Here is a 22980-nt window from a genome sequence, read left to right as displayed (position 1 = left end):
TCCTTCTGCCTACTGATACTATTCCAGTCATATTTCTGCACCCCCCAAAGTCTCTCTCTATATATTGCTCTCCACGGGTCCCTTTACAAATACATTGTCTTCTTATCCCACTGTGTTGATGTAATTTAACAACTGTATCCTCCTTCATTCTCTCTGGACTCCTCTTCCTTCATATCCTCCAATCAACCTTCTCTCACTTGACCCTTACTGCCTCTACCTTCAAAATTCCTTTCTTCGAGATACTATTCCCTCACAGCCCCTACAAATCTCATAGCACTCGTCAGCACTTATTCTTCTCCCCTTCAGCTTTCTCTCTCCGGGTGATCATCTCTTGTCCAGATCTCACAACAGTTAATTTATGTCCTGAGATACTTCTCTCCTGAGTCCAGGCTCCTCTTTCATCAGTTTCCCCTCACCATATCCGAGCTTGTATTCCTCTCCCCAATTACCCAGATTCCTGATTCTTTTACAAATTTCAAAGACAATTCCCTGGATTTCACTCTTCCCTTACTCCCTGGAGCCAGTTCTCCCTCTCCCACAGAACTTTCTCCTAAGATCCCTGTGTCACCTCGCTCCTTATCGCTACTGCTCCCTCTAGATTCCCTCAACTCTTACCTTATCAGGCCCCAGCCACATATCCCATTCCTATTCCCAACTCGCTCCTTATCCCCTTATCCTTACTCTTTCTCCAAATGTCCTGAACTCCTGCCCTATGAGGCCTTCTACCTCAGATCCCTCTACCCATTCCCCCTCACTCTTTCCTCCCTCCAGATGCTCTCAACTCCTGCCCCATCAGGCCCCATGTCTCACACGCCTCTTCCTGGCGTTTCCCTTCGGAACTCCCCCTCCCTCCTTCCCACAGCCCCTCGGTACCTCACCAGGCTCGGCTCCCAGGCCCCCGCTCCGCCGCTCACCCAGCTCGCTCCCCTTCTTACACCGACCCTCACTGGGCCGCCATGGCGGGGCGCCGTCACTTCCGCCACTCCTTGACCCGATGCCGTAAATCAGACAAGATCTGGTTTCTCTTCCCCCCCCCTTACAAGCTGTCGTAAAACAAACGTGAGGCGAAGACCATTCTGCCGTCAATTCGGGGCACCACCGTAAAGCGGTTGGGATGGGGGCAGCGTGAGGACGGTCGCCGTTTGGGGAGGGTGTTGCCGTAAGTGGAAGTGTGCCCCTCAGTCGCGAAAGGTCGCGCGGGTGGGGCAACGAAAGGACGGTCGGTGTGGGGGTTGCCGTAAGGCGGGCGTGTGCCCCTCAGTCGCGAAAGGTCGTGCAGAGCCCCTCCCCCTTCGCCGTCCCTCCCGCCCGCTGCGGTAAGGATGGCGGCCGAGTTCCACCTGCGTACCGGGAAGCTGGTGGCTCTGCTCAATGGCAACCGCACGGCCAAGCGCAACAAGCCCACCGAGGAGTTCAACCACGGCCTGGCCATGAGCCGGGAGCCGCTCGGCGACGGGCAGCTCTTCCAGGTGCGCATCGACCGAAAGGTGAGCCCGCCTTGTGTGTCTGTGGCTGGGGAGGAGGGGGTGCGGGCAGAGGGAGACCTCCACCATCCCCCCCCCCCCCCTTTCCTCCGGGGAAACGGCGGTGATCCCGGCCTACACCCGGGAAGGAGAGAAACACGCTGCAGAGATGGTTTAGAATGTGTCTGGGGGACGCCGGCAGCAATTATATTGAATGGAATAATATTTTACACTCAATTCTTATTTATGCTCAAACCTCACAAGTGCGAGCATCTTGTTTTTAATCCTTGCTGCTGTAATCTCTGATTGCATCCTTGCATGTTCTTCCTTCTTTACAGTTAGAGGGAGGGAGGGTGGGTCCCAGGTTTAGGGTGGGAGTTCTCAGGTTCAAGTTGAAGGTATATTAGAGGGGATAGCCGCTATCCTCCACCTACCCACCCGTGCAGGGTCTCCCTGCGAAGAACAGAAGCAGAAATCGTGTCAGTTGGAAGAGTGTTGTCAAAGGCGGTTGATGAGATAAGCGGTCCCATTGTTAGCATCATACACACCCTGAGGGCAAATGATGTAAAGGAGCGAGGATTCCGAATCGGGTTTAATATCACCGGCATATATCATGAAATTTGTTAACTTTTATCGGCAGCAGTATAATGCAATATATGATATAGGGGAAAACCTGTTAATTGTAGTCCTGTACATGTATAACAAATAGATTAAGTAACGGAAAAAAACAGAAATAAAAAAAGTAGTTGAGGTAGTGTTCATGGGTTCAATGTCCATTCAGAAATCAGATGACAGAGGGGAAGAAACTGTTCCTGAATCGTTGAGTGTGTGTCTTCAGGCTCCTGTACCACCTCCTTGATGTTAGCAATGACAACAAGGCATGACCTGGGTGATGGGGGTCCTTAATGATAGTTGCTGTCTTTTTAAGGCATCGCTACTTGAAGATGCCCTGGATACTACGGAGGCTATTGTCCATGATGGAACTGACTGAGTTTACAACACTGCAGCTTACTGTGATCCTGTGCAATAGCCCCCCCCCCCCACCCCAACTTCATAGCAGATGGTGATGCAGCCAGTTAGAATGCTCTGCACAGTAGATCTGAAGAAATGTTTGAGTATTTCCCTTTGCCTGTGATATTTTAACTTAATCCGTGACCTGTGATGATTTGGGGGTTGTCTTGATTAAGTTCTACAGAATTGGAATTTAAATTTGGAATTGTATTGTTGTCACATACAGTGAGAAGCTTGTCTTTCACACTGTTCACACAGTGCATCGAGGTGCACCATACAAGGTGAAACTAAGTGTAACAACGAGGCAAAGTGCAGTGCAGTGGGACAATAAGGTGTAAGATCCTAACAAGCGAGACAGTGAGGGCAAGAGAGTCTTATCCTGCCAGGGAACGGGGTGGCACGGTAGCGTCGAGGTTCTGCAGGTGCTGCAAACCCAGAGCAGCGTGCATAATTCTGGATGAACTCCGCAGGTCAGGCAGCATCTATGGAAATGAAATTTGGGCTGAACCTCTTCTTCAGGACTGGTAAAGGTCTGGGCCAGAAACATTAATTGTTTGCTCTTTTCCATAGATCCTGCTGAGCTCCTCCAGCATTTAGTGTGCGCGGCATGGTAGCAAATGGTTTTACCTGGGTTCAATTCCTGCCGCTGTCTGTAAGGAGTTTGTACGTTCTCCCCATCACTGCGTGGGTTTCCTCTGGGTGCTCTGGTTTCCTCCCACAGTCCAAAGACATACTGGCTGATGGGTTAGTTGGTCATGGTAAATTGTCTAGGGTTAAGACGGGGCATTGCTGGCTGGCGTGGCTCAGAGAGCCGAAAGGGCCCATTCCGTGCCACATCTCAATAAATAAAAATGAAGTAAATACCCTGTTGGCCGGGACCCAGTGGAGTCGGGCGGTCAGCGTGACAGTCAACCAACTAGACTGAGCCAGAGCAGCGTAAATGCGATCACTTGGCAGAAACAGTACTCAGTTGTGCAGTGACAATGTCACTTCGACGGGTGACGATATGTTTGCAACCTAACATCCAGGTTCGGCAAGCAAACAAATAAATTTGGTAGTTTTATTACAGCAGGATTGAAACTGCCCTTGAGCCTATTGGAACGTGACTGCAGACTTCTGGATCTTTTGCCTGATGAGAGGAAGGAGAAGAGAGAATGTTTGAGGTGGGGAGGCTGGCTGCTTTACTGGGAGTGTAGGCCAGGGGTTCCAACCTTTTTATATGCCGTGGAGCAATACCATTAAGCGAGGGGACTGTGGACCCCAAGTTGGGAACCTCTGGTATACACAGAGTCCATGGAGGGGAAGCTAGTGGTTTCTGCGAGTTGGGGGTTAATTGTGCCCCTAGTATTGAGATCAATGATATCAGGGCAGATATTAAAAGAGGAGAGTCTCATGGCAAGATGGAGAGGTTTAAGGAGGGAATGCCAGAGGATAGAGATACAATGCTTTCTGAAGTCAATGGCGGTCAGTGTAATGGAGGTGGAATTAGACCGTAAGACATAGGAGCAGAGTGAGGCCATTTGGCCCATCGAGTCTGCTCTGCCATTTCAGCATGACTGATCCATTTCCCTCTCAGCCCCAATCTCCTGCCTTCCCCCATATCCTTTCATTCCCTGACTAATCACAAGTCTTTCCAACTTGGCCTCCGCAGCTGCCTGTGGCAACAAATTCCACAGATTCTCTGGCTGAAGGAATTCCTCCTCATCTCTTCTAAAAAGACGGCCCTCTTTTCTGAGGCTGTGTTTTCTTGTCCCAGACTCTCTCACCATTGGAAACATCTCTACATCCATTCTATCGAAGCCTTTCAACATTTGATAGGTTTCAATGAGGTCCCCCCTCATTCTACTGAATTCCGGTGAGTACAGGCCCAGAACCATCAAATGAATCGAATCAGGTTTATTATCAATGGCATGTGACGTGAAATTTGTTAACTTAGCAGCAGCAGTTCAATGCAATAGATAATCTAGCAGAGAAAATAGTAATAATAAAATTAAAATCATAATAATAAACAAGTAAATCAATTATGCATATTAATGGATTAAAAATATGCAAAAACAGAACTACTGTATATTAAAAAAAAGTGAAGTAATGTCCAAAAATTCGATGTCCGTTTAGGAATCGGATGGCAGAGGGGATGAAGCTGTTCCTGAGTGTGTGCCTTCAGGCTTCTGTATCTCCTACCTAATGGTAACAGTTAGAAAAGGGCATGCCCTGGGTGCTGGTGGTCCTTAATAATGGATGCTGCTTTTCGGAGACACCACTCCCTGAAGATAGATAGATACTTTATTCATCCCCATGGGGAAATTCAACTTTTTTCCAATGTCCCATACACTTGTTGTAGCAAAACTAATTACATACAGTACTTAACTCAGTAAAAAATATGATATGCATCTAAATCACTATCTCAAAAAGCATTAATAATAGCTTTTAAAAAGTTCTTAAGTCCTGGCGGTTGAATTGTAAAGCCTAATGGCATTGGGGAGTATTGACCTCTTCATCCTGTCTGAGGAGCATTGCATCGATAGTATCCTGTCGCTGAAACTGCTTCTCTGTCTCTGGATGGTGCTATGTAGAGGATGTTCAGAGTTATCCATAATTGACCGTAGCCTACTCAGCGCCCTTCGCTCAGCTACCGATGTTAAACTCTCCAGTACTTTGCCCACGACAGAGCCCGCCTTCCTTACCAGCTTATTAAGACGTGAGGCGTCCCTCCTCTTAATGCTTCCTCCCCAACACGCCACCACAAAGAAGAGGGCGCTCTCCACAACTGACCTATAGAACATCTTCAGCATCTCACTACAGACATTGAATGACGCCAACCTTCTAAGGAAGTACAGTCGACTCTGTGCCTTCCTGCACAAGGCATCTGTGTTGGCAGTCCAGTCTAGCTTCTCGTCTAACTGTACTCCCAGATACTTGTAGGTCTTAACCTGCACCACACACTCTCCATTAATGATCACTGGCTCCATATGAGGCCTAGATCTCCTAAAGTCCACCACCATCTCCTTGGTCTTGGTGATATTGAGACGCAGGTAGTTTTGAGTTGCACCATATCACAAAGTCCTGTATCAGTTTCCTATACTCCTCCTCCTGTCCATTCCTGACACACCCCACTATGGCCGTGTCATCAGCGAACTTCTGCACATGGCAGGACTCCGAGTTATATTGGAAGTCTGATGTGTACAATTTCATGAATCCTCTCCAGTGTTAGCACTTCCTTTCTAAGATAAGGGGCTCAAAATTGCTCAGAATACTCTCAAGTGAGGCCCCACCAGTATTTTTAAAAAACCTCAACATTACAGGGAATGCAGGGATTTCAGATGGTTTGTAGGGTTGAAGGAGGTTACAGATGGGATTTATTCATGAGAATAACAATTTGAAATCTGAGAATGTTTGTGCATTGAGAGTCAATGGACACAATAGTACTGCTATGGGTTAGGTCTGAACAGTGGAGCTTTCGATATCCTTTGCAATGAGTGGAGCGAGGGTACTGGCTTGCTGTGTGATTGAGACTAAGATAAAGGCATGAGCAAGGTAAGGGCAGCAACTGAGAAAGGGTTAGAAATGGCCAGTGGAAGGAAACAATTGAGAATAAACTCTTCTCGGGCTTCCAGCCTGGTGCAAGCATCAATTGTAACCAACATTACAATGACAAACTCTGCCTTCTTCAGGGTTAATCCCTGGGCATGTCTAGTCCGGTTGTCTGTCCCTCCTGACTGGGTAGTCCTCATCCAATCACATTTCTGCTCTCCTACCGTTTTTACAATCTAATTCCAGTTCTTACTTAGAGCGAGACCTTTGTCTTTGTTAAAATTCTTTTTCCTCTGGTTTTATTTCAATGGCTTCCTTTACCAGGCTTTCCCAAAAGCCATTGGCGCGGCACAGTAGTTTTGTGCCGTCAAATTCAATCCTATGGCCATTGTGAGTGCAATGTTCTGCTATTGGCAATTTCACCGGGTAACCCAAATGGATGCACCTTCTGTGGTCCTTGATGTGGGTTTCCACTGTCTGGCCAATATACGCTTCTCCGCATTCACAGGGGGGTAGATTAGATTAGATTCAACTTTATTGTCATTGTGCCGAGTACAGATACAAAGCCAATGAAATGCAGTTAACATCTAACCAGAAATGCAAAGAATAGTGTTATTTACAAAATAACTGCGAATGAAAAGTAAGTGCTACAACACACAAATATAAAAGTACTGAGACAGTACAATATGGGTGCAATACTGCTTAGCGCTGTGATGTGAGGTTCAGCAGGGTGTCAGCCTCAGGGAAGAAGTTCTTCCCGTGCCTGCTGGTGTGGTAGTGAAGGCTCCTGTAGCGTCCACCAGATGGGAGGAGAGTAAAAAGTCCATGGTTAGGATGAGATGCGTCCTTGATAATGCCTTTTGCCCTGCCCAGGCAGCATTTATGGTAGATGCTCTCAATGGTGGGCAATTGGGTGCCAATAATCCGCTGGGCAGTTTTCACCACCCGCTGGAGTGCTTTGCGGTCCAATGCAGGACAATTGCTATACCACACTGAGATGCAGTTGGTGAGTATGCTCTCAATGGTAGAGTGGTAAAAGTCCATCAGTATCCTGGGACAGAGGTGAGCTTTCTTGATGCTCCGCAGGAAATAAAGGCACTGTTGCGCCTTTTTGATCAGGATGGAGGAGTTCAGGGACCAGGTGAGATCCTCAGAAATGTGCACACCAAGGAATTTGAAGCTTTGCACACACTCCACTACAGCTCCACTCATGTAGATGGGGACGTGAGTGTGGCTCCCAGCATGCCTGAAGTCCACAGTGATCTCCTTGGTCTTCTGGGTGTTAAGGGCCAGGTTGTTGTTGGCACACCATGTGGCCAGGTGCTGGACCTTGTCCCTGTAGGCCGTCTCGTTGTCCCCTCTGATCAGACCAACCGCCATGATGTCGTCTGCGAACTTGATTATGGAGTTAGAACCATGTACAAGGAACGCAGTCATAGGTGAAAAGGGAGTACAGAAGAGGGTTCAGCACACAGCTTTGAGGCACGCCGGTGTTCAGGGTGAGAGTGGAGGAGGAGAGGTTGTCTAACTTAACAGATTGGGGTCTGTTTGTCAGAAAGTCCAAGGTCCAATTGCAGAGGGATGAGCTGATACCAGGCTGGCGAAGTTTGGCGATCAGCTAGAATGCTGTAAATGCCAGCCATCCTGAGTCCCAGGTCATCTTTGACCCGCATAAGCTGGGATTTAAGCTTCCTTATGGATTTGTGGGTGGTATTAATCCAGTATTACTTCAGGATCATGGTGATCTTTCCAGAAACTGTGGAAATATTGGAACCCAGGCGGTAGCGACAAGTTCCTCCTCGTTGTTAGGTTTCCTGGTTTTTCCGTCAGTCTGATTGGTTTCCTTCACCTTGTAGCCATTCTGCAGGATGTTGGGCATAACATCTTATTTCCTTGGGGAGACAGGTTTGGTCGTAAAGAAAAGAAGCTTAACTTGCAATCAGGGAGGCTATCAAGACTGTAAGGAATGTTTTGTTATAGAACTTAGAACAGTACAGCACAGGAACAGGCCATTCAGCCCACAGAGTTGCACTGAATCAGCTAAAAATCAAATCCAGAACACCAAACACTAATCTGTTCTACCTACACCATGCCCATGTCCCTCCATCTTCCTCATATGTGCCTATCTAAACGTCACTTAAGATCTTCCAATGCATTTCCCTCTACGTCCATAAAAGGCAGCACATTCCAGGCATCCACCACTCTGAGTAAAAAAAACTTGCCCCTCACATCCCCCTTGAACATACCCCCTCTCACCTCCAATGCATCCCCTCTAATATTAGACATTTCTACCCTGGGAAACAGATACTCCCTGTCCACTCTATCTATGCCTCTCATAATCTTCTAAACCTCTATCAGATCTCCCCTCACCCTCTGGCACTCCAGAGGAAACAGCCCAAGTTTATCCAGCCTCTCATGATAACGCATGCCCTCTAATCCAGGCAGAATCCTGGTAAACCTCTTCTGCACCCTCTCCAAAGCCTCAACATCCTTCCCATAGTGGGATGACCAGAGCTGTACATAATGCTTCAGATGTGGCCCAGCCAGGGTTTTATAAAGTTTTAGCATAAGCTCCTGATTTTTGAACTCAAAGCCTTGGCTAATAAAAGCAAGCATTCCGTAAGCCTTCATCAACGCCTTATCAACCCTTGGAAGACATGGAGCGGGTGATATGAGAATGGAGATAGAACACAGTACAGTTCCTTTGGCACAACATGTTGTATCAACCTTTTAACCTACTCTAAGATCAATCTAACCCTTCCTTCCTTCGAAGTCTTCTATTTTTCTATCATCCATTTGCTTATCTTAAGAGTTTCTTAAATGTCCCTAATGTATCTGCCTCCACAACCACCCCATGTAAAGAATTTAACTCGACATTCCCCCCTACACTTTGATCACCTTAAAATTAAACCCCCTTTTGTAAATCATTCCCACTCTGGGGAAAATGTCTCTAGCTGTCCACTATGTCTGTGCTTCTTGCCATCTTGTACACCTTTGCCATCTATAAATCTCAGTCTGAACTGAAGAGATTTGTCTTCCTAATGATTAATGGGTAAATGTGTGTTATTGAAGAGTAGATGTCAGAGAGGAAATCTGATGATAACTGGGCAGGATGGGGAATGGTTTGTTGTGAATGATGCAGGAAGGGGAGTCAAGTCAGAATCAGTTTTAATATCACAGGCATATGTCATGAGATTTGTCAACTCAATATGATAAATATTGAGAAAAAACTGAATTACAGTAAGTACATATGTATATTAAATAGTTAAATTGGATAAGTATTGCAAAAACCAAAATAAAAAGTAGTGAGGTAGTGTTCGTGGGTTCAATGTCCATTTAGACATTGGATGGCAGAGGGGAAGAAGCTCTTACTGAATCATTGAGTGTGTATCTTCGGCCTTCTGTACCTCCTCCCTAGCAATGAGAAGAGGGCATGTCCTGGGTGGTAGGTGTCCTTAATGATACCATCTTCCTGAGGCATCACTCCTTGGAGATGTCTTGGATACTACAGAAGATAGTGCCATGTTGGAGCTGACTAATTTTACAAGTTTCTGCAACTTCAATCTTATAGTTTGTCCCCTCACCCCCATACCAGACAATAATACAGCCAGGCAGAATACTCTCCATGCTACATCTATAGACATTTTTGAGTGTGTTAGATGACAAACCCAAGTTGCCTCAAACTCTCCATGAAAAATAACCACTGTCTTGCCGCCTTCATAGCTGTATCAACTTGTTATGACCAGGTTAGGTTAGGCAAATGATGGTAGAGGTCATCATTTCAAAAAAAAAGACATGTCTTTGAGTCTTCAGTTTTATGTCATTTTGAGGTGGTACGTAAGAAGGTTGAAGACGGCAGTAAAAGCTAATGAAGCTTTTGACAAGGTCCCATGTGGTAGGCCAGTCCATCAGGTAAAAGCAGATGGGATCCAAAGTGATCTAGCTAATGGGATCCAAATTTGTCCTGGTGACTTGAGATGTTGAAAGGATGCTTTGGTGATTGGAAGACTGGGACTTCTTCCCCATTCTGATATTTGGTCTGAACAACAACCACATCTCTCGACCAGGTCTGCATGCTTTTATGCATGGAGATGCAGCCACAGGATTGACTGATTAGATATTTACATTCATGAGCAGGTGTACCTCATGAAGTGGCCACTGCATTTGTAAGATTGTGGGTAACTTGAAAGTTGGTATTGTGGATAGTGAAAGTTGTTTAAGGCTACACCAGAACCGATTGTGGGCAGATAGAGTTTAATCCCAATAAGTGCAGGGGGGTGGAAATCAGATGGGGATAGAAGTTGTGCAGTTATGCACTTTGGTAGAAGAAATAAAACCATAGCCTAATTTCTAAATGGCAAAAAATTAAAAAATGCAAGATACAAAGGTACTTGGGCATTCTTGTGCAGGATTCCCTGAAGGTTAATTTTCAGGTTGAGGAAGACAAATGCCATGTTAGCATTCGAGAGGTATGGAATTTAAAAGCAAGGATGTAATGTTGAGACTTTATGAAGCACTGGTGAGGCCTCATTTGAAGTATTGTGAGCAGTTTTAGGTTCCTTATCTAAAAAAGGATGTGCTGAGGTTGGAGAAGGTTCAAAGGAGGTTCACAAACGATTCTGAGATTGAATGGCTTATTGTATGAGGAGAGTGTGATGGCTCTGGGCTTCTACTTGCTGGAATTCAGAAGGATGAGGGGGATCTCATTGAACTCTATCAAATGTTGAAAGGCTTTGATAGAGTGGATGTGGAGAGGATGTTTCCTGTGGTGGGGAGTCCAAGACCAGAGGACACAGCGTCAGAATAAAAGGATATCCCTTTAAAATAAGAGATGAAGAGGAATTTCCTTAGCCAGAGAGTGGTGGATCTGTGGAATTCATTGCCACAGGCAGCTTTGGAGGCCAAGTCATTGGGTATATTTAAGGCCAAGGTTAATAGATTCTTGATTAGTCAGGACATTAAGAGAATATGGGGAGAAGGCAGGAGATTGGGGCTGAGAGGGAAGTAGATCAGCCATGATGAAATGGCGGAGCAGACTCAATGGGCCAAATGGCCTAATTCGGCTCCGCTGTCTTATGATAAATGGAAGAGTGCTGAGGAATGTTGACAAAAAGAGGGACTCCTGGATCCATGTTCATGGTACCCTGAACGTGTCAAACCAGGTGGAAGGGCTCATGAAGAAGGCACTTGGCATTCTTGCCATGGGCAAAGTCCTAAAGAAGGGTCTCGGCTCAGAATTGTTTATTTATCTCTGTAGATGCTGCCAGACCTGCCGAGTTCCTCCAGCATTTTGTTTGTGTTGTATGGAATTAAAGAATTGGGGTGTTATGTTATAGTTAAGCCATACTTTGAAATTCTGGTTGCCACACAAAAAGAAGAATGTTGTTCTGCCAGAACAACAGTGGAGTGGAGGCTGACTGGGACGGTGTCTGGAGTGTGGCATCTTGCTCATGTGGAAGGATCGGATGGTCTGGTTCTTTCCCGGAGCAACAAAGGCAAGGGTGGGGTGATCAAGTACAATATATATAAAATTATAACAGGCATTAAGCACTGTGCAAAATATTTAGGGTGTGTAAGACCTTTACATAATACTGTGATAATAGTGTTATGTGTTGCTGCAAAACAAAATTTTGTGACGTGAGTGACGATAAATCTGATTCTGATCTGGGTCTCTATTGTGACTGAGAGTGGGAGGAGGCAGGGAGAGGGGAATCATGGTTAGGAAAAGGGGTAGGGAGAGGGAAGGGAGTGGGGAGCGCCAGAGAGACATTCTGTAATGATCAGTAAACCAGTTGTTTGGAATCTTGCTTAGTGTCTCAGGGCCGGGTGTATCTGCACCTGCACCACCTGTCCCATACCCCTCCCGTGACACTCCACCCTCGCTATTCCCAACATCCTGACAGATTTCCAGACTCGCTCTCTGCTCCACATTGACAAATACAGTATTGTGCAAAAGTCCTGAACACCTGAGCTAATCCATGCACCACAGGATTTTGCACAGGACTGTGGATGGAGCTTGTGGACAGAATCTTTCTGGCTATCAAAAACAAGGGCTTTGATTTAAGTGACAGGAACGAGGTTTACAAGGATTTCAGGGGGAAATTAATTGTACAGAGACTATCTGATATCGGAAACGTACCGCCAGAGGAGGTTGTGGAATCAGGTAGAGTCACTACATTGAAGTGATATGTGGACTGACTCTTGAGTAGGGAAGATAGGGGTGTTATGGTCCTAGTGTGCTCAAGTGAGATTACTGCAGATGAGTTAAAAGGTCAGATGGATGTGGTTGGTCAAAGGGCCTTTCCCTGTGCTAATGTTGTCAGGGTCAGCCTACAGGAGAGAAATGTGAAACTTCTGCTTGCCTCTTAGAGTCTTACCCTGAATTCTACAACTCTGGAGCTACCAGGAAAAAAAATGAGCACAAAATGAAGTCAGTCAATTAAAGATCCATATAATGTTTTTAAAACTCTCTGGCATTGCCGACAGAACAGTGCCTTTCAGAAAAGACCTGTATCCCAAATAAGACACACTTATGCCCACTGGTGTTATATGGTGACACACCTGTTCCCACCGGTACCGTACCCCGATGTTACACAGTGACAGACCCGTCCCCACCGGTACCGTACTCCAGTGTTATACAGTAACAGACCCGTCCCCACCGGTAGCGTACCCCAGTGTTATACAGTGACAGACCCATCCCCACCGGTACCGTACCCCGGTGTTATACAGTGACAGACCCGTCCCCACCGGTACCGTACCCCGGTGTTATACAGTGACAGACCCATCCCCACCGGTACCGTACCCCGATGTTACACAGTGACAGACCCGTTCCCACCGGTACCGTACCCCGGTGTTACACAGTGACAGACCCGTCCCCACCGGTACTGTACCCCGGTGTTATACAGTAACAGACCCGTCCCCACCGGTACCGTACCCCGGTGTTACACAATGACAGACCCGTTCCCACCGGTACCGTACCCCGATGTTACACAGTGACAGACCCGTTCCCACCGGTACCGTACCCCGGTGTTACACAGTGACAGACCCGTTCCCACCGGTACCGTACCCCAGTGTTACACAGTGACAGACTCGTCCCCACCGGTACCGTACCCCAGTGTTACACAGTGACAGACCCGTCCCCACCGGTACCGTACCCCGGTGTTACACAGTGACAGACCCGTCCCCACCTGTACCGTACCCCGGTGTTACACAGTGACAGACCCGTCCCCACCTGTACCGTACCCCGGTGTTATACAGTGACAGACCCGTCCCCACCTGTACCGTACCCCGGTGTTACACAGTGACAGACCCGTCCCCACCGGTACCGTACCCCGGTGTTACACAGAGACAGACCCGTCCCCATCGGTACCGTACCCCAGTGTTACACAGTGACAGACTCGTCCCCACCGGTACCGTACCCCGGTGTTACACAGTGACAGACCCGTCCCCACCGGTACCGTACCCCGGTGTTACACAGTGACAGACCCGTCCCCACCTGTACCGTACCCCGGTGTTATACAGTGACAGACCCGTCCCCACCTGTACCGTACCCCGGTGTTACACAGTGACAGACCCGTACCCCGGTGTTACACAGTGACAGACCCGTCCCCACCGGTACCGTACCCCAGTGTTATACAGTGACAGACCCGTCCCCACCGGTACCGTATCCCGGTGTTACACAGTGACAGACCCGTCCCCACCGGTACCCTACCCCAGTGTTATACAGTAACAGACCCGTCCCCACCGGTACCGTACCCCGGTGTTATACAGTGACAGACCCGTCCCCACTGGTATCGTACCCGTGTTATACAGTAACAGACCCGTCCCCATCGGTACCGTACCCCGGTGTTATACAGTGACAGACCCGTTCCCACCGGTACCGTACCCCGGTGTTATACAGTAACAGACCCGTCCCCACCGGTACCGTACCCCGGTGTTATACAGTAACAGACCCGTCCCCACCGGTACCGTACCCCGGTGTTATACAGTAACAGACCCGTCCCCACCGGTACCGTACCCCAGTGTTATACAGTGACAGACCCGTCTCCACCGGTACCGTACCCCGGTGTTACACAGTGACAGACCCGTCCCCATCGGTACCGTACCCCGGTGTTAGACAGTGACAGGCCCGTCCTCACCGGTACCGTACCCCAGTGTTACACAGTGACAGACCCGTCCCCACCGGTACCGTACCCCAGTGTTATACAGTGACAGACCCGTCCCCATCGGTACCGTACCCCGGTGTTATACAGTAACAGACCCGTCCCCACCGGTACCGTACCCCGGTGTTATACAGTAACAGACCCGTCCCCACCGGTACCGTACCCCAGTGTTATACAGTGACAGACCCGTCTCCACCGGTACCGTACCCCGGTGTTACACAGTGACAGACCCGTCCCCATCGGTACCGTACCCCGGTGTTACACAGTGACAGACCCGTACCCCGGTGTTACACAATGACAGACCCGTCCCCACCGGTACCGTACCCCGGTGTTATACAGTGACAGACCCGTCCCCACCGGTACCGTATCCCGGTGTTACACAGTGACAGACCCGTCCCCACCAGTACCGTACCCCAGTGTTATACAGTAACAGACCCGTCCCCACCGGTACCGTACCCCGGTGTTATACAGTGACAGACCCGTCCCCACTGGTATCGTACCCGTGTTATACAGTAACAGACCCGTCCCCATCGGTACCGTACCCCGGTGTTATACAGTGACAGACCCGTTCCCACCGGTACCGTACCCCGGTGTTATACAGTAACAGACCCGTCCCCACCGGTACCGTACCCCGGTGTTATACAGTAACAGACCCGTCCCCACCAGTACCGTACCCCAGTGTTATACAGTGACAGACCCGTCCCCATCGGTACCGTACCCCGGTGTTACACAGTGACAGACCCGTCCCCATTGGTACCGTACCCCAGTGTTACACAGTGACAGACCCGTCCCCACCGGTACCGTACCCCAGTGTTACACAGTAACAGACGTGTCCCCATCGGTACCGTACCCCGGTGTTACACAGTGACAGACCCGTCCCCACCGGTACCGTACCCCAGTGTTATACAGTAACAGACCCGTCCCCATCGGTACCGTACCCCGGTGTTAGACAGTGACAGGCCCGTCCTCACCGGTACCGTACCCCGGTGTTATACAGTAACAGACCCGTCCCCATCGGTACCGTACCCCGGTGTTATACAGTAACAGACCCGTCCCCATCGGTACCGTACCCCGGTGTTATACAGTAACAGACCCGTCTCCACCGGTACCGTACCCCAGTGTTATACAGTAACAGACCCGTCCCCACCGGTACCATACCCCGGTGTTATACAGTAACAGACCCGTCTCCACCGGTACCGTACCCCGGTGTTATACAGTAACAGACCCGTCCCCATCGGTACCGTACCCCGGTGTTATACAGTAACAGACCCGTCTCCACCGGTACCGTACCCCGGTGTTATACAGTGACAGACCGTCCCTACCGGTACCGTACCCCGGTGTTATACACTGACAGACCCGTCCCCACCGGTAGCGTACCCCAGTGTTATACAGTGACAGACCCATCCCCACCGGTACCGTACCCCGGTGTTACACAGTGACAGACTCGTCCCCACCGGTACCGTACCCCGGTGTTACACAGTGACAGACCCGTCCCCACCGGTACCGTACCCCGGTGTTACACAGTGACAGACCCGTCCCCACCTGTACCGTACCCCGGTGTTATACAGTGACAGACCCGTCCCCACCGGTACTGTACCCCGGTGTTACACAGTGACAGACCCGTACCCCGGTGTTACACAGTGACAGACCCGTCCCCACCGGTACTGTATCCTGGTGTTATACAGTGACAGACCCGTCCCCACCGGTACCGTATCCCGGTGTTACACAGTGACAGACCCGTCCCCACCAGTACCGTACCCCAGTGTTATACAGTAACAGACCCGTCCCCATCGGTACCGTACCCCGGTGTTACACAGTGACAGACCCGTCCCCATCGGTACCGTACCCCGGTGTTAGACAGTGACAGGCCCGTCCTCACCGGTACCGTACCCCGGTGTTATACAGTAACAGACCCGTCCCCATCGGTACCGTACCCCGGTGTTATACAGTAACAGACCCGTCCCCACCGGTACCGTACCCCAGTGTTATACAGTAACAGACCCGTCCCCACCGGTACCATACCCCGGTGTTATACAGTAACAGACCCGTCTCCACCGGTACCGTACCCCGGTGTTATACAGTAACAGACCCGTCTCCACCGGTACCGTACCCCGGTGTTATACAGTGACAGACCGTCCCTACCGGTACCGTACCCCGGTGTTATACACTGACAGACCCGTCCCCACCGGTAGCGTACCCCAGTGTTATACAGTGACAGACCCATCCCCACCGGTACCGTACCCCGGTGTTACACAGTGACAGACCCGTCCCCACCCTTACCGTACCCTGGTGTTACACAGTGACAGACCCGTCCCCACCGGTACCGTACCCCGGTGTTATACAGTGACAGACCCGTCCCCACCTGTACCGTACCCCGGTGTTACACAGTGACAGACCCGTCCCCACCGGTACCGTACCCCGGTGTTACACAGTGACAGACCCGTCCCCACCGGTACCGTACCCCGGTGTTACACAGTGACAGACCCCTCCCGACCGGTACCGTACCCCAGTGTTACACAGTGACAGACCCGTCCCCACCGGTACTGTATCCCGGTGTTACACAGTGACAGACCCGTCCCCACCGGTACCGTACCCCAGTGTTACACAGTGACAGACCCGTCCCCACCGGTACCGTACCCCAGTGTTATACAGTGACAGACCCGTCCCCACCGGTACCGTACCCCGGTGTTATACAGAGTCAGACCCGTCCCCACCGGTACCGTACCCCAGTGTTACACAGTGACAGACCCCTCCCCACCGGTACCGTACCCCAGTGTTACACAGTGACAGACCCGTCCCCACCGGTACCGTACCCCAGTGTTACACAGTGACAGACCCGTCCCCACCGGTACTGTATCCCGGTGTTATTCAATGACACCCATGACAACGATCTCACAATGACAGCTGTATTTTCCTGACCCTTACACACGTTATCCAAGGTGGCCTGCATGGTCTCAGTACTGTAGATCACTGATATACAGTGACAAACTTGTCTTGCCCAGTACATACCTCAATGCTTTCAATGATCTCCAGTGCTGTAGCTCAGCCTTCAATAGCTGTGTTCCCCCTAATCTTTTGATCACATGTTCCGTGATGGCATGGAAAAGTGTAACACGCACGGAACTCCCAGAAAAAAACTAATATTTTTTATTTATTTGGTGATACAGTACAAAATAGGCCCTTCTGGCCCTTTGAGCCACTTCGTCCCAGAGGCCCCGATTTAACCCTAGCCTAATCATGGGACAATTTGCAATGATCAGTTAACCTACTCACCAGTATGTCTTTGGAATGTGGGAGGAAACTGGAGCACCCGGAGAAATCCAACCATTCCACAGGGAGGATGTATGGAGACTCCTTACAGACGGCGCTGGAAATGAACTCCGACACCCCAAGCTGTGAGAGTGTCGCACTAACTGCTGCACTACAGCAGTGCCCTATCAAAGCAGGGACCTCTGACAAATTGAACCTCAGTTAAACAATGATAATGTGAACTGTTGGCATTAAACAGCGATGATCTGATTTGGCGAATGGTGGGGGGGCTGCGTAGCCTCGGTTGCAGCAAGGACTGGGCCTCAGGCAGTGGTGTTGCCCGTTTGCTGCCACCCGGGGGGAGATATCAGTGTCGGCTCTCCGCTGGTGGGGCACAGCATCCATGCTGGAGGCAGTGCTGCCCCTGGTGTTCGCTCGGCAGAAGACAAGCTGTATTCAACTGCAGACTGCTGCAATGTTCATGGACTCAGGGATGGACTATTTTTTATGACTATTTTACCTGTACTTGCTCTCTTGCGTGCCTTGTGCTGTGTATGACTGTTGATACTGTGTTTTGTACCTTAGCCCTGGAGTAACACTGTTTTGTTTGTCTGTGTTTGTGGGTATCCATGTATGGCTGAATAACAATTAAACTTGAACTTCACGTTGCATGATCTTTATGATGTGAGTGTGGCAGATAGAAGAATGACAGTAGTTTTCACTCTGGGTGCACGCGAGACTGCAGATGCCGGAACCCAGAGCAACTAATAATCTGTGTGTGTGTGTTGGGGGGGAAGAGAAATTATCAAAATTTTGGGTTCAGCATTTCAACCTAAAATGTCAGCACAGATGCTGTCCAACCCACTGAGTTTGCCCGTTGTTACTTCATCTGCCACATTCACAGCTATACCAGAAGGATTGTGCAATATGAACCAACTAGACTTTAGTGCCAGTAGTTTTCAGCATCGTTGTTTAACAGATTGTTTGACACTACAGCTCTCGCACATTCTCTTTATTTGGCAGCCTTTTATCTGGGCGAGAAGATTTTGCATCTGCTTAGCTGAGTTGCAGAAGTGTAGTGGCAGTTGTGCAATTATTGACCAGTTGGCTAAGCACCTTTGGTTGGCAGGTTATTAGAGTTTATCAACGTTCAAAGTATATTTTATTATCAACGCACTGGAGGAACTCAGCAGGTCGGGCAGCATCTGTGGAAATGAGCAGTCAACGTTTTGGGCCGAGACCCTTCGTCAGGACTGAAGAGGGGCCCCCTGCCCCCTCCCTCTTCAGTCCTGACGAAGGGTCTCAGCCAGAAACGTTGACTGCTCGTTTCCACAGATGCTGCCCGATCTGCTGAGTTCCTCCAGCGTGTTGTATGTGTTGCTTTGACCCCAGCATCTGCAGTGTACTTTTTGTTTAAATTTTATTATCAAACTGCATATATGTCACCATGTAAACCCTGAGATTCATTTTCCTGTGGGCATACTCAGCAAATCTTGTAGAATAGTAACTATAACAGGATCAATGCAGATTAACCAGAGTGCAGAAGACGACAGACTGTGCCAATGCAAATATAAATAAATAGCAATAACATGAGATAATGAGATAAAGAGTCCTTAAAAGTGAGATCATTGGTTTGGTGAACATCTTACTGGATGGGCAAGTGAGTGTAGTTATCTTTTTGTTCAAGAGCTTGATGGTTGAGGGGTAGTGACTGTTCCTGAACCGCAAGTCCTAGGGCTCCTGTACCTTCTACCTTGAGGCAGCAGTGAGAAGGGCGCATGGTCTGGGTGGTGAGAATCTGATGATGGATGCTGCTTTCCTGTGACTGCGTTTCACGTAGATGGGCTCAATGGTTGGGAAGTCTTTACTTGTGATGCTGGATTTTCCATGCAAAGGCATTGGTGTTTCCGTACCAGGCTGTGATTCAGCCAGTCAATACACTCTCCAGTACATATTTATAGAGATTTGTTAAAGTTTTAGATGTCATGCCAAATCTCCAGACTTCTAAGGAAGTAGAGGCGCTGAGTAAGAATAATGTCAGCATGCCTTGGATGTTTTTTAGTTGATCAGGGTGTTTATACACAGATTTTCAAAACAGAGGCTGATATTTTTGAAGCTGACCTTGGATGGCCTATGGACATTCTTTGGAATAATTTTCAGAATGTTTTTGATGAAATTCCCTGAAGAATTTTGAAGTTCATATTACAAGTAATTTGTCAACATCTACCATTTTGAAATTTGACACCAGAGGCCATTTGGTCCATTGGTGATCATACTGGCCCTCTCACTCCCACTAATTTTCTCTATAACCTGTTATTCACACGTTCCAATGCTGCTACCCAGCTACTCCCAGGGGCAATTTTCGGTAGCAATTTTAATCCACCTCCCCCATATGTCTTCAGAATGTGGGAGGAATCTGGGACAGCTGGGAGGAACCCCCAGAGTTACAGGAGAGTGTGCTCCATGCAGTTAGTGTTAATTCTATTGATGGATTGTGTTGATAACACTGAACAACAAATTTTTTCAAAAGTGCTGCTGCTTCAGAATTTTTTTGTTTACGATAGATTGACTGAAACTGAACACAAATATTGTGTGTTGTATGTGTGCTATGTATACTACAGTGCTTTACACCCTGGTCCGGATGTCTCATTTGGCGGTATCACTCAAAGCTGCTGTGCAGGTTGACTCTGTGGTTAAGAAAGCATACGATGCATTAACCATGGGATTGAGTTTAAGAGCCGAGAGGTAATGTTGCAGCTATTCAGGACCCTGGTCAGGCCCCACTTGGAGTATTGTGCTCAGTTTTGGTCGCCTCACTACAGGAAGAATGTGGAAACCATAGAAAGTGTGCAGAGGAGATTTACAAGGATGTTGCCTGGATTGGGGAGCATATCTTATAAGGATAGGTTGAGTGAACTTGGCCTTTTCTCCTTTGAGTGACAGATGATGAGAGGTGACCTGATAGAGGTGTATAAGATGATGAGAGGCATTGATCGTGTGGATAGTCAGAGGCTTTTTCCCAGAGCTGGAATGGCTAGCATGAGAGGGCACAATTTTACAGTAGGTACAAAGGAGATATCAGGGTTAAGTTTTTTTATGCAGAGAGTGGTGAGTGGATGGAATGGGCTGCCGGCGACGGTGGTGGAGGTGGATACGATCGGGTCTTTTAAGAGACTCCTGGACAGGTACATGGAGCTCAGAAAAATAGAGGGCTATGGGTAACCCTAGGTAACTTCTAAGGTAAGGACATGTTTGGCACAGTTTTGTGGGCCGAAGGGCCTGTATTGTGCTGAAGGTTTCTATGTTTCTATATACGCGTATATTGTTAAATGGCAATAAACTTGATTTGATCCCCCTTCTCAGTGTTGCTGTCAGGGTCTTCCATATTGTCACGTTTTTGTGTTGCTAGATTCCTTGCAGCCTCTGCACCGTTGTCATTGTATTTCCCAGATGTGCTGTTTACTCTGTAAGCTTCATGCAAGCAGGAAATTTCATTGCACCCTGGTGTATACAACAATAAATGGATCTGATCTGACTTGTTCATGAGGAAAAGTCAAAGATATAGATTGGGCAAGAATCTTCATTGATTTCACTGAACAGCAATTATTTTATAAATTATTTGCTGTCTCTGAAAAATTTTTGTTTATTATAGACCATTTGAAGTTGAACACAAATATAATTTCAGACTACTTTATCATGTAGGGATTTGGTGAAAGAAGAAATTAGCTGTTGTTGAATGTAATGCATAATTGCATAACAGCACGGACGCTTTACATTACTTAACTAAGCTAAAAATGCTTTGATGCTTTTCGTTTATTCTTGGTGTCTAAGGCTTCCGGCTTAAGTCCAACAATAATCAGCCAGCATTGATGGATTCCAGTTACCCTGATACTCTTCCTGCACGACCGCAGTGTCCTGGTGAAATCTTTCGCCATGCTCATCACTGACAAGTGCCGAGATTTGAAGGGAAGCTGTCTAAATGGGAATTCAAAAGTGAGGAGCCCAGGCAATTTTAAACTCCAAGTAGAGCTCTTAGGTTTTCTTAATAAGAGTCATGCTCTTCTTTGAGATTTAAGCATATATTTGCCACAAATATTGGTGAGACATTTTGCTATCACAAGTTATCCTGAAAATGCAATTACTTTATTATAATGAGTACACACAATATACAATGCGCATCAACGTGATCGCAAACCTATATAAATGTAAACACAATGCACGGACACACGGTTGTGTGCATGATGCTTTTGTAGCCTTTCTAAAACCTGTCCTGCCATGCAGCATCTGCCCTGTCTCAGCATGCCCAGACATGCCTGGACAAGACACAAAACTTTTCAGCTTGCATTGTGGACAACATTTTAATTGATTTGAGTTACGAATTGAAATAACAAATATAGGTGATTTCAAAGAAATGTTGTGTAATAGGAACATTTCATGATGATTTTCAAAATCCATAAGATATACCCAAAAGTATTCAAGAAGCAAAATCTTTGTGGTCCAGTGTAATGGATTAGAATAGTTGCAAAGCTAGTGTTACGTACCCCATAACTGGGTGTCTGACCAGCAGAGAAAGAAGAATCCATTGAAGTCTGGTGGTACCAAACTAAAGGTGTTTATTAGTAAATTACACAATACAATATCAAAAACGCAAATATACATATAAAACAAGTTAGCAGTAATAAACCTAAAAGTGTAGGAATAATAATAATCAATAATAAACAAGCTCTATCGATGTCTAGGGGTAAATGAATTGTCATAGGAAAGTATAGAGTTCAGTTCATAAATGCTGAGGTCGTTATGGTTGTTATATTGAAATCGTTGGATAGAGAGAGTGAGCGAGATGTAACAGCAACAGCAGCCAAACCTTCAGTTGCTTTCTTAATCCGTTGTATCATTGTGGTCATTCAGTTATGACCCCTCTGGTCTTCAGCTAGACCGTTCTGTGGTGGACTCGTCACTCTGGCATGAGTGGACACACACACACAAGTCCCCACCGGCCCTGCTGTAACACTGTGAGCCTTACTGACCGATCTCCTGGTTCGGTCTCCAAAGCCCCCACATTTCTGTGGGTTCCCAACACTCAGTCAGTGTCCACTGGTGTGTCTGAAGGGTGTCTCTCCAGACCTGTCTTTTTATCCCCACTCACGGGGTCTCAGCTATCCATGAACTCTGAATGACCGTGTCCATCAAATCAGGCCACTCCTGCTTATCTCCTGAGGAATATTAACGAACAAAGTAAAGTCCTTGTAGTACAAGGTAAATAATCCAGGAAGAGTCAAAATACAGTAAATCAACAGTCTCTCTCCCCCTCTTATCTGTAGCAGATGTTCTTGCCTGGGCTTTATCTCTCTCTCTCTCTCTCTCTCTCTCATGAGCAGCATAACAACAGCAATAGTTCGTAGTTCTCAGGAGGGGGGTTGGGAATGGTTAACTCTGCACCCCATTGTCCATCAGGTTTGTTCATCACTCATAACACTAGTCAATGATAGAAAACTAAGTATTTACAAAAGTACACTACAGGAAGAGACCAGATGACAAAGGAATTCTGTGCCTGAAAATGGCTG

General features: G+C 47.8%; 2 protein-coding genes across 14 annotated transcripts in view; one reads left to right on the top strand and one right to left on the bottom strand.

Moving 5' to 3' along the window:
- gps2 (G protein pathway suppressor 2) overlaps window positions 1-1071 on the bottom strand; it is a 31389-nt gene extending 30318 nt beyond the window's left edge. For 2 of the 12 annotated variants that reach the window (XM_073048773.1, XM_073048776.1), the window contains exon 1: window positions 879-1067. The gene's annotated coding sequence lies outside the window, so the exon portion shown is untranslated. Of the gene's footprint in view, window positions 1-873 lie in introns of all 12 variants that reach the window. The other 10 variants (XM_073048775.1, XM_073048774.1, XM_073048771.1 and 7 more) reach the window with 10 other exon arrangements.
- Window positions 1072-1201: 130 nt separating this feature from the next.
- Window positions 1202-22980, top strand: part of neurl4 (neuralized E3 ubiquitin protein ligase 4) — a 127565-nt gene continuing 105786 nt past the window's right edge. For both annotated transcript variants that reach the window (XM_073048767.1, XM_073048766.1), the window contains exon 1: window positions 1202-1487. In XM_073048767.1, the coding sequence (XP_072904868.1) occupies window positions 1323-1487 (165 nt within the window). In that variant the 5' untranslated portion in view covers window positions 1202-1322. The remainder of the gene's footprint in view (window positions 1488-22980) is intronic.

Source organism: Hemitrygon akajei, chromosome 6 (genome assembly GCF_048418815.1).
Source record: "Hemitrygon akajei chromosome 6, sHemAka1.3, whole genome shotgun sequence".
Classification (NCBI taxonomy): Eukaryota; Metazoa; Chordata; class Chondrichthyes; order Myliobatiformes; family Dasyatidae; genus Hemitrygon; species Hemitrygon akajei.
Note: the sequence above shows the minus strand (reverse complement) of the source record. Positions and strands in the feature narration are given on the sequence as shown.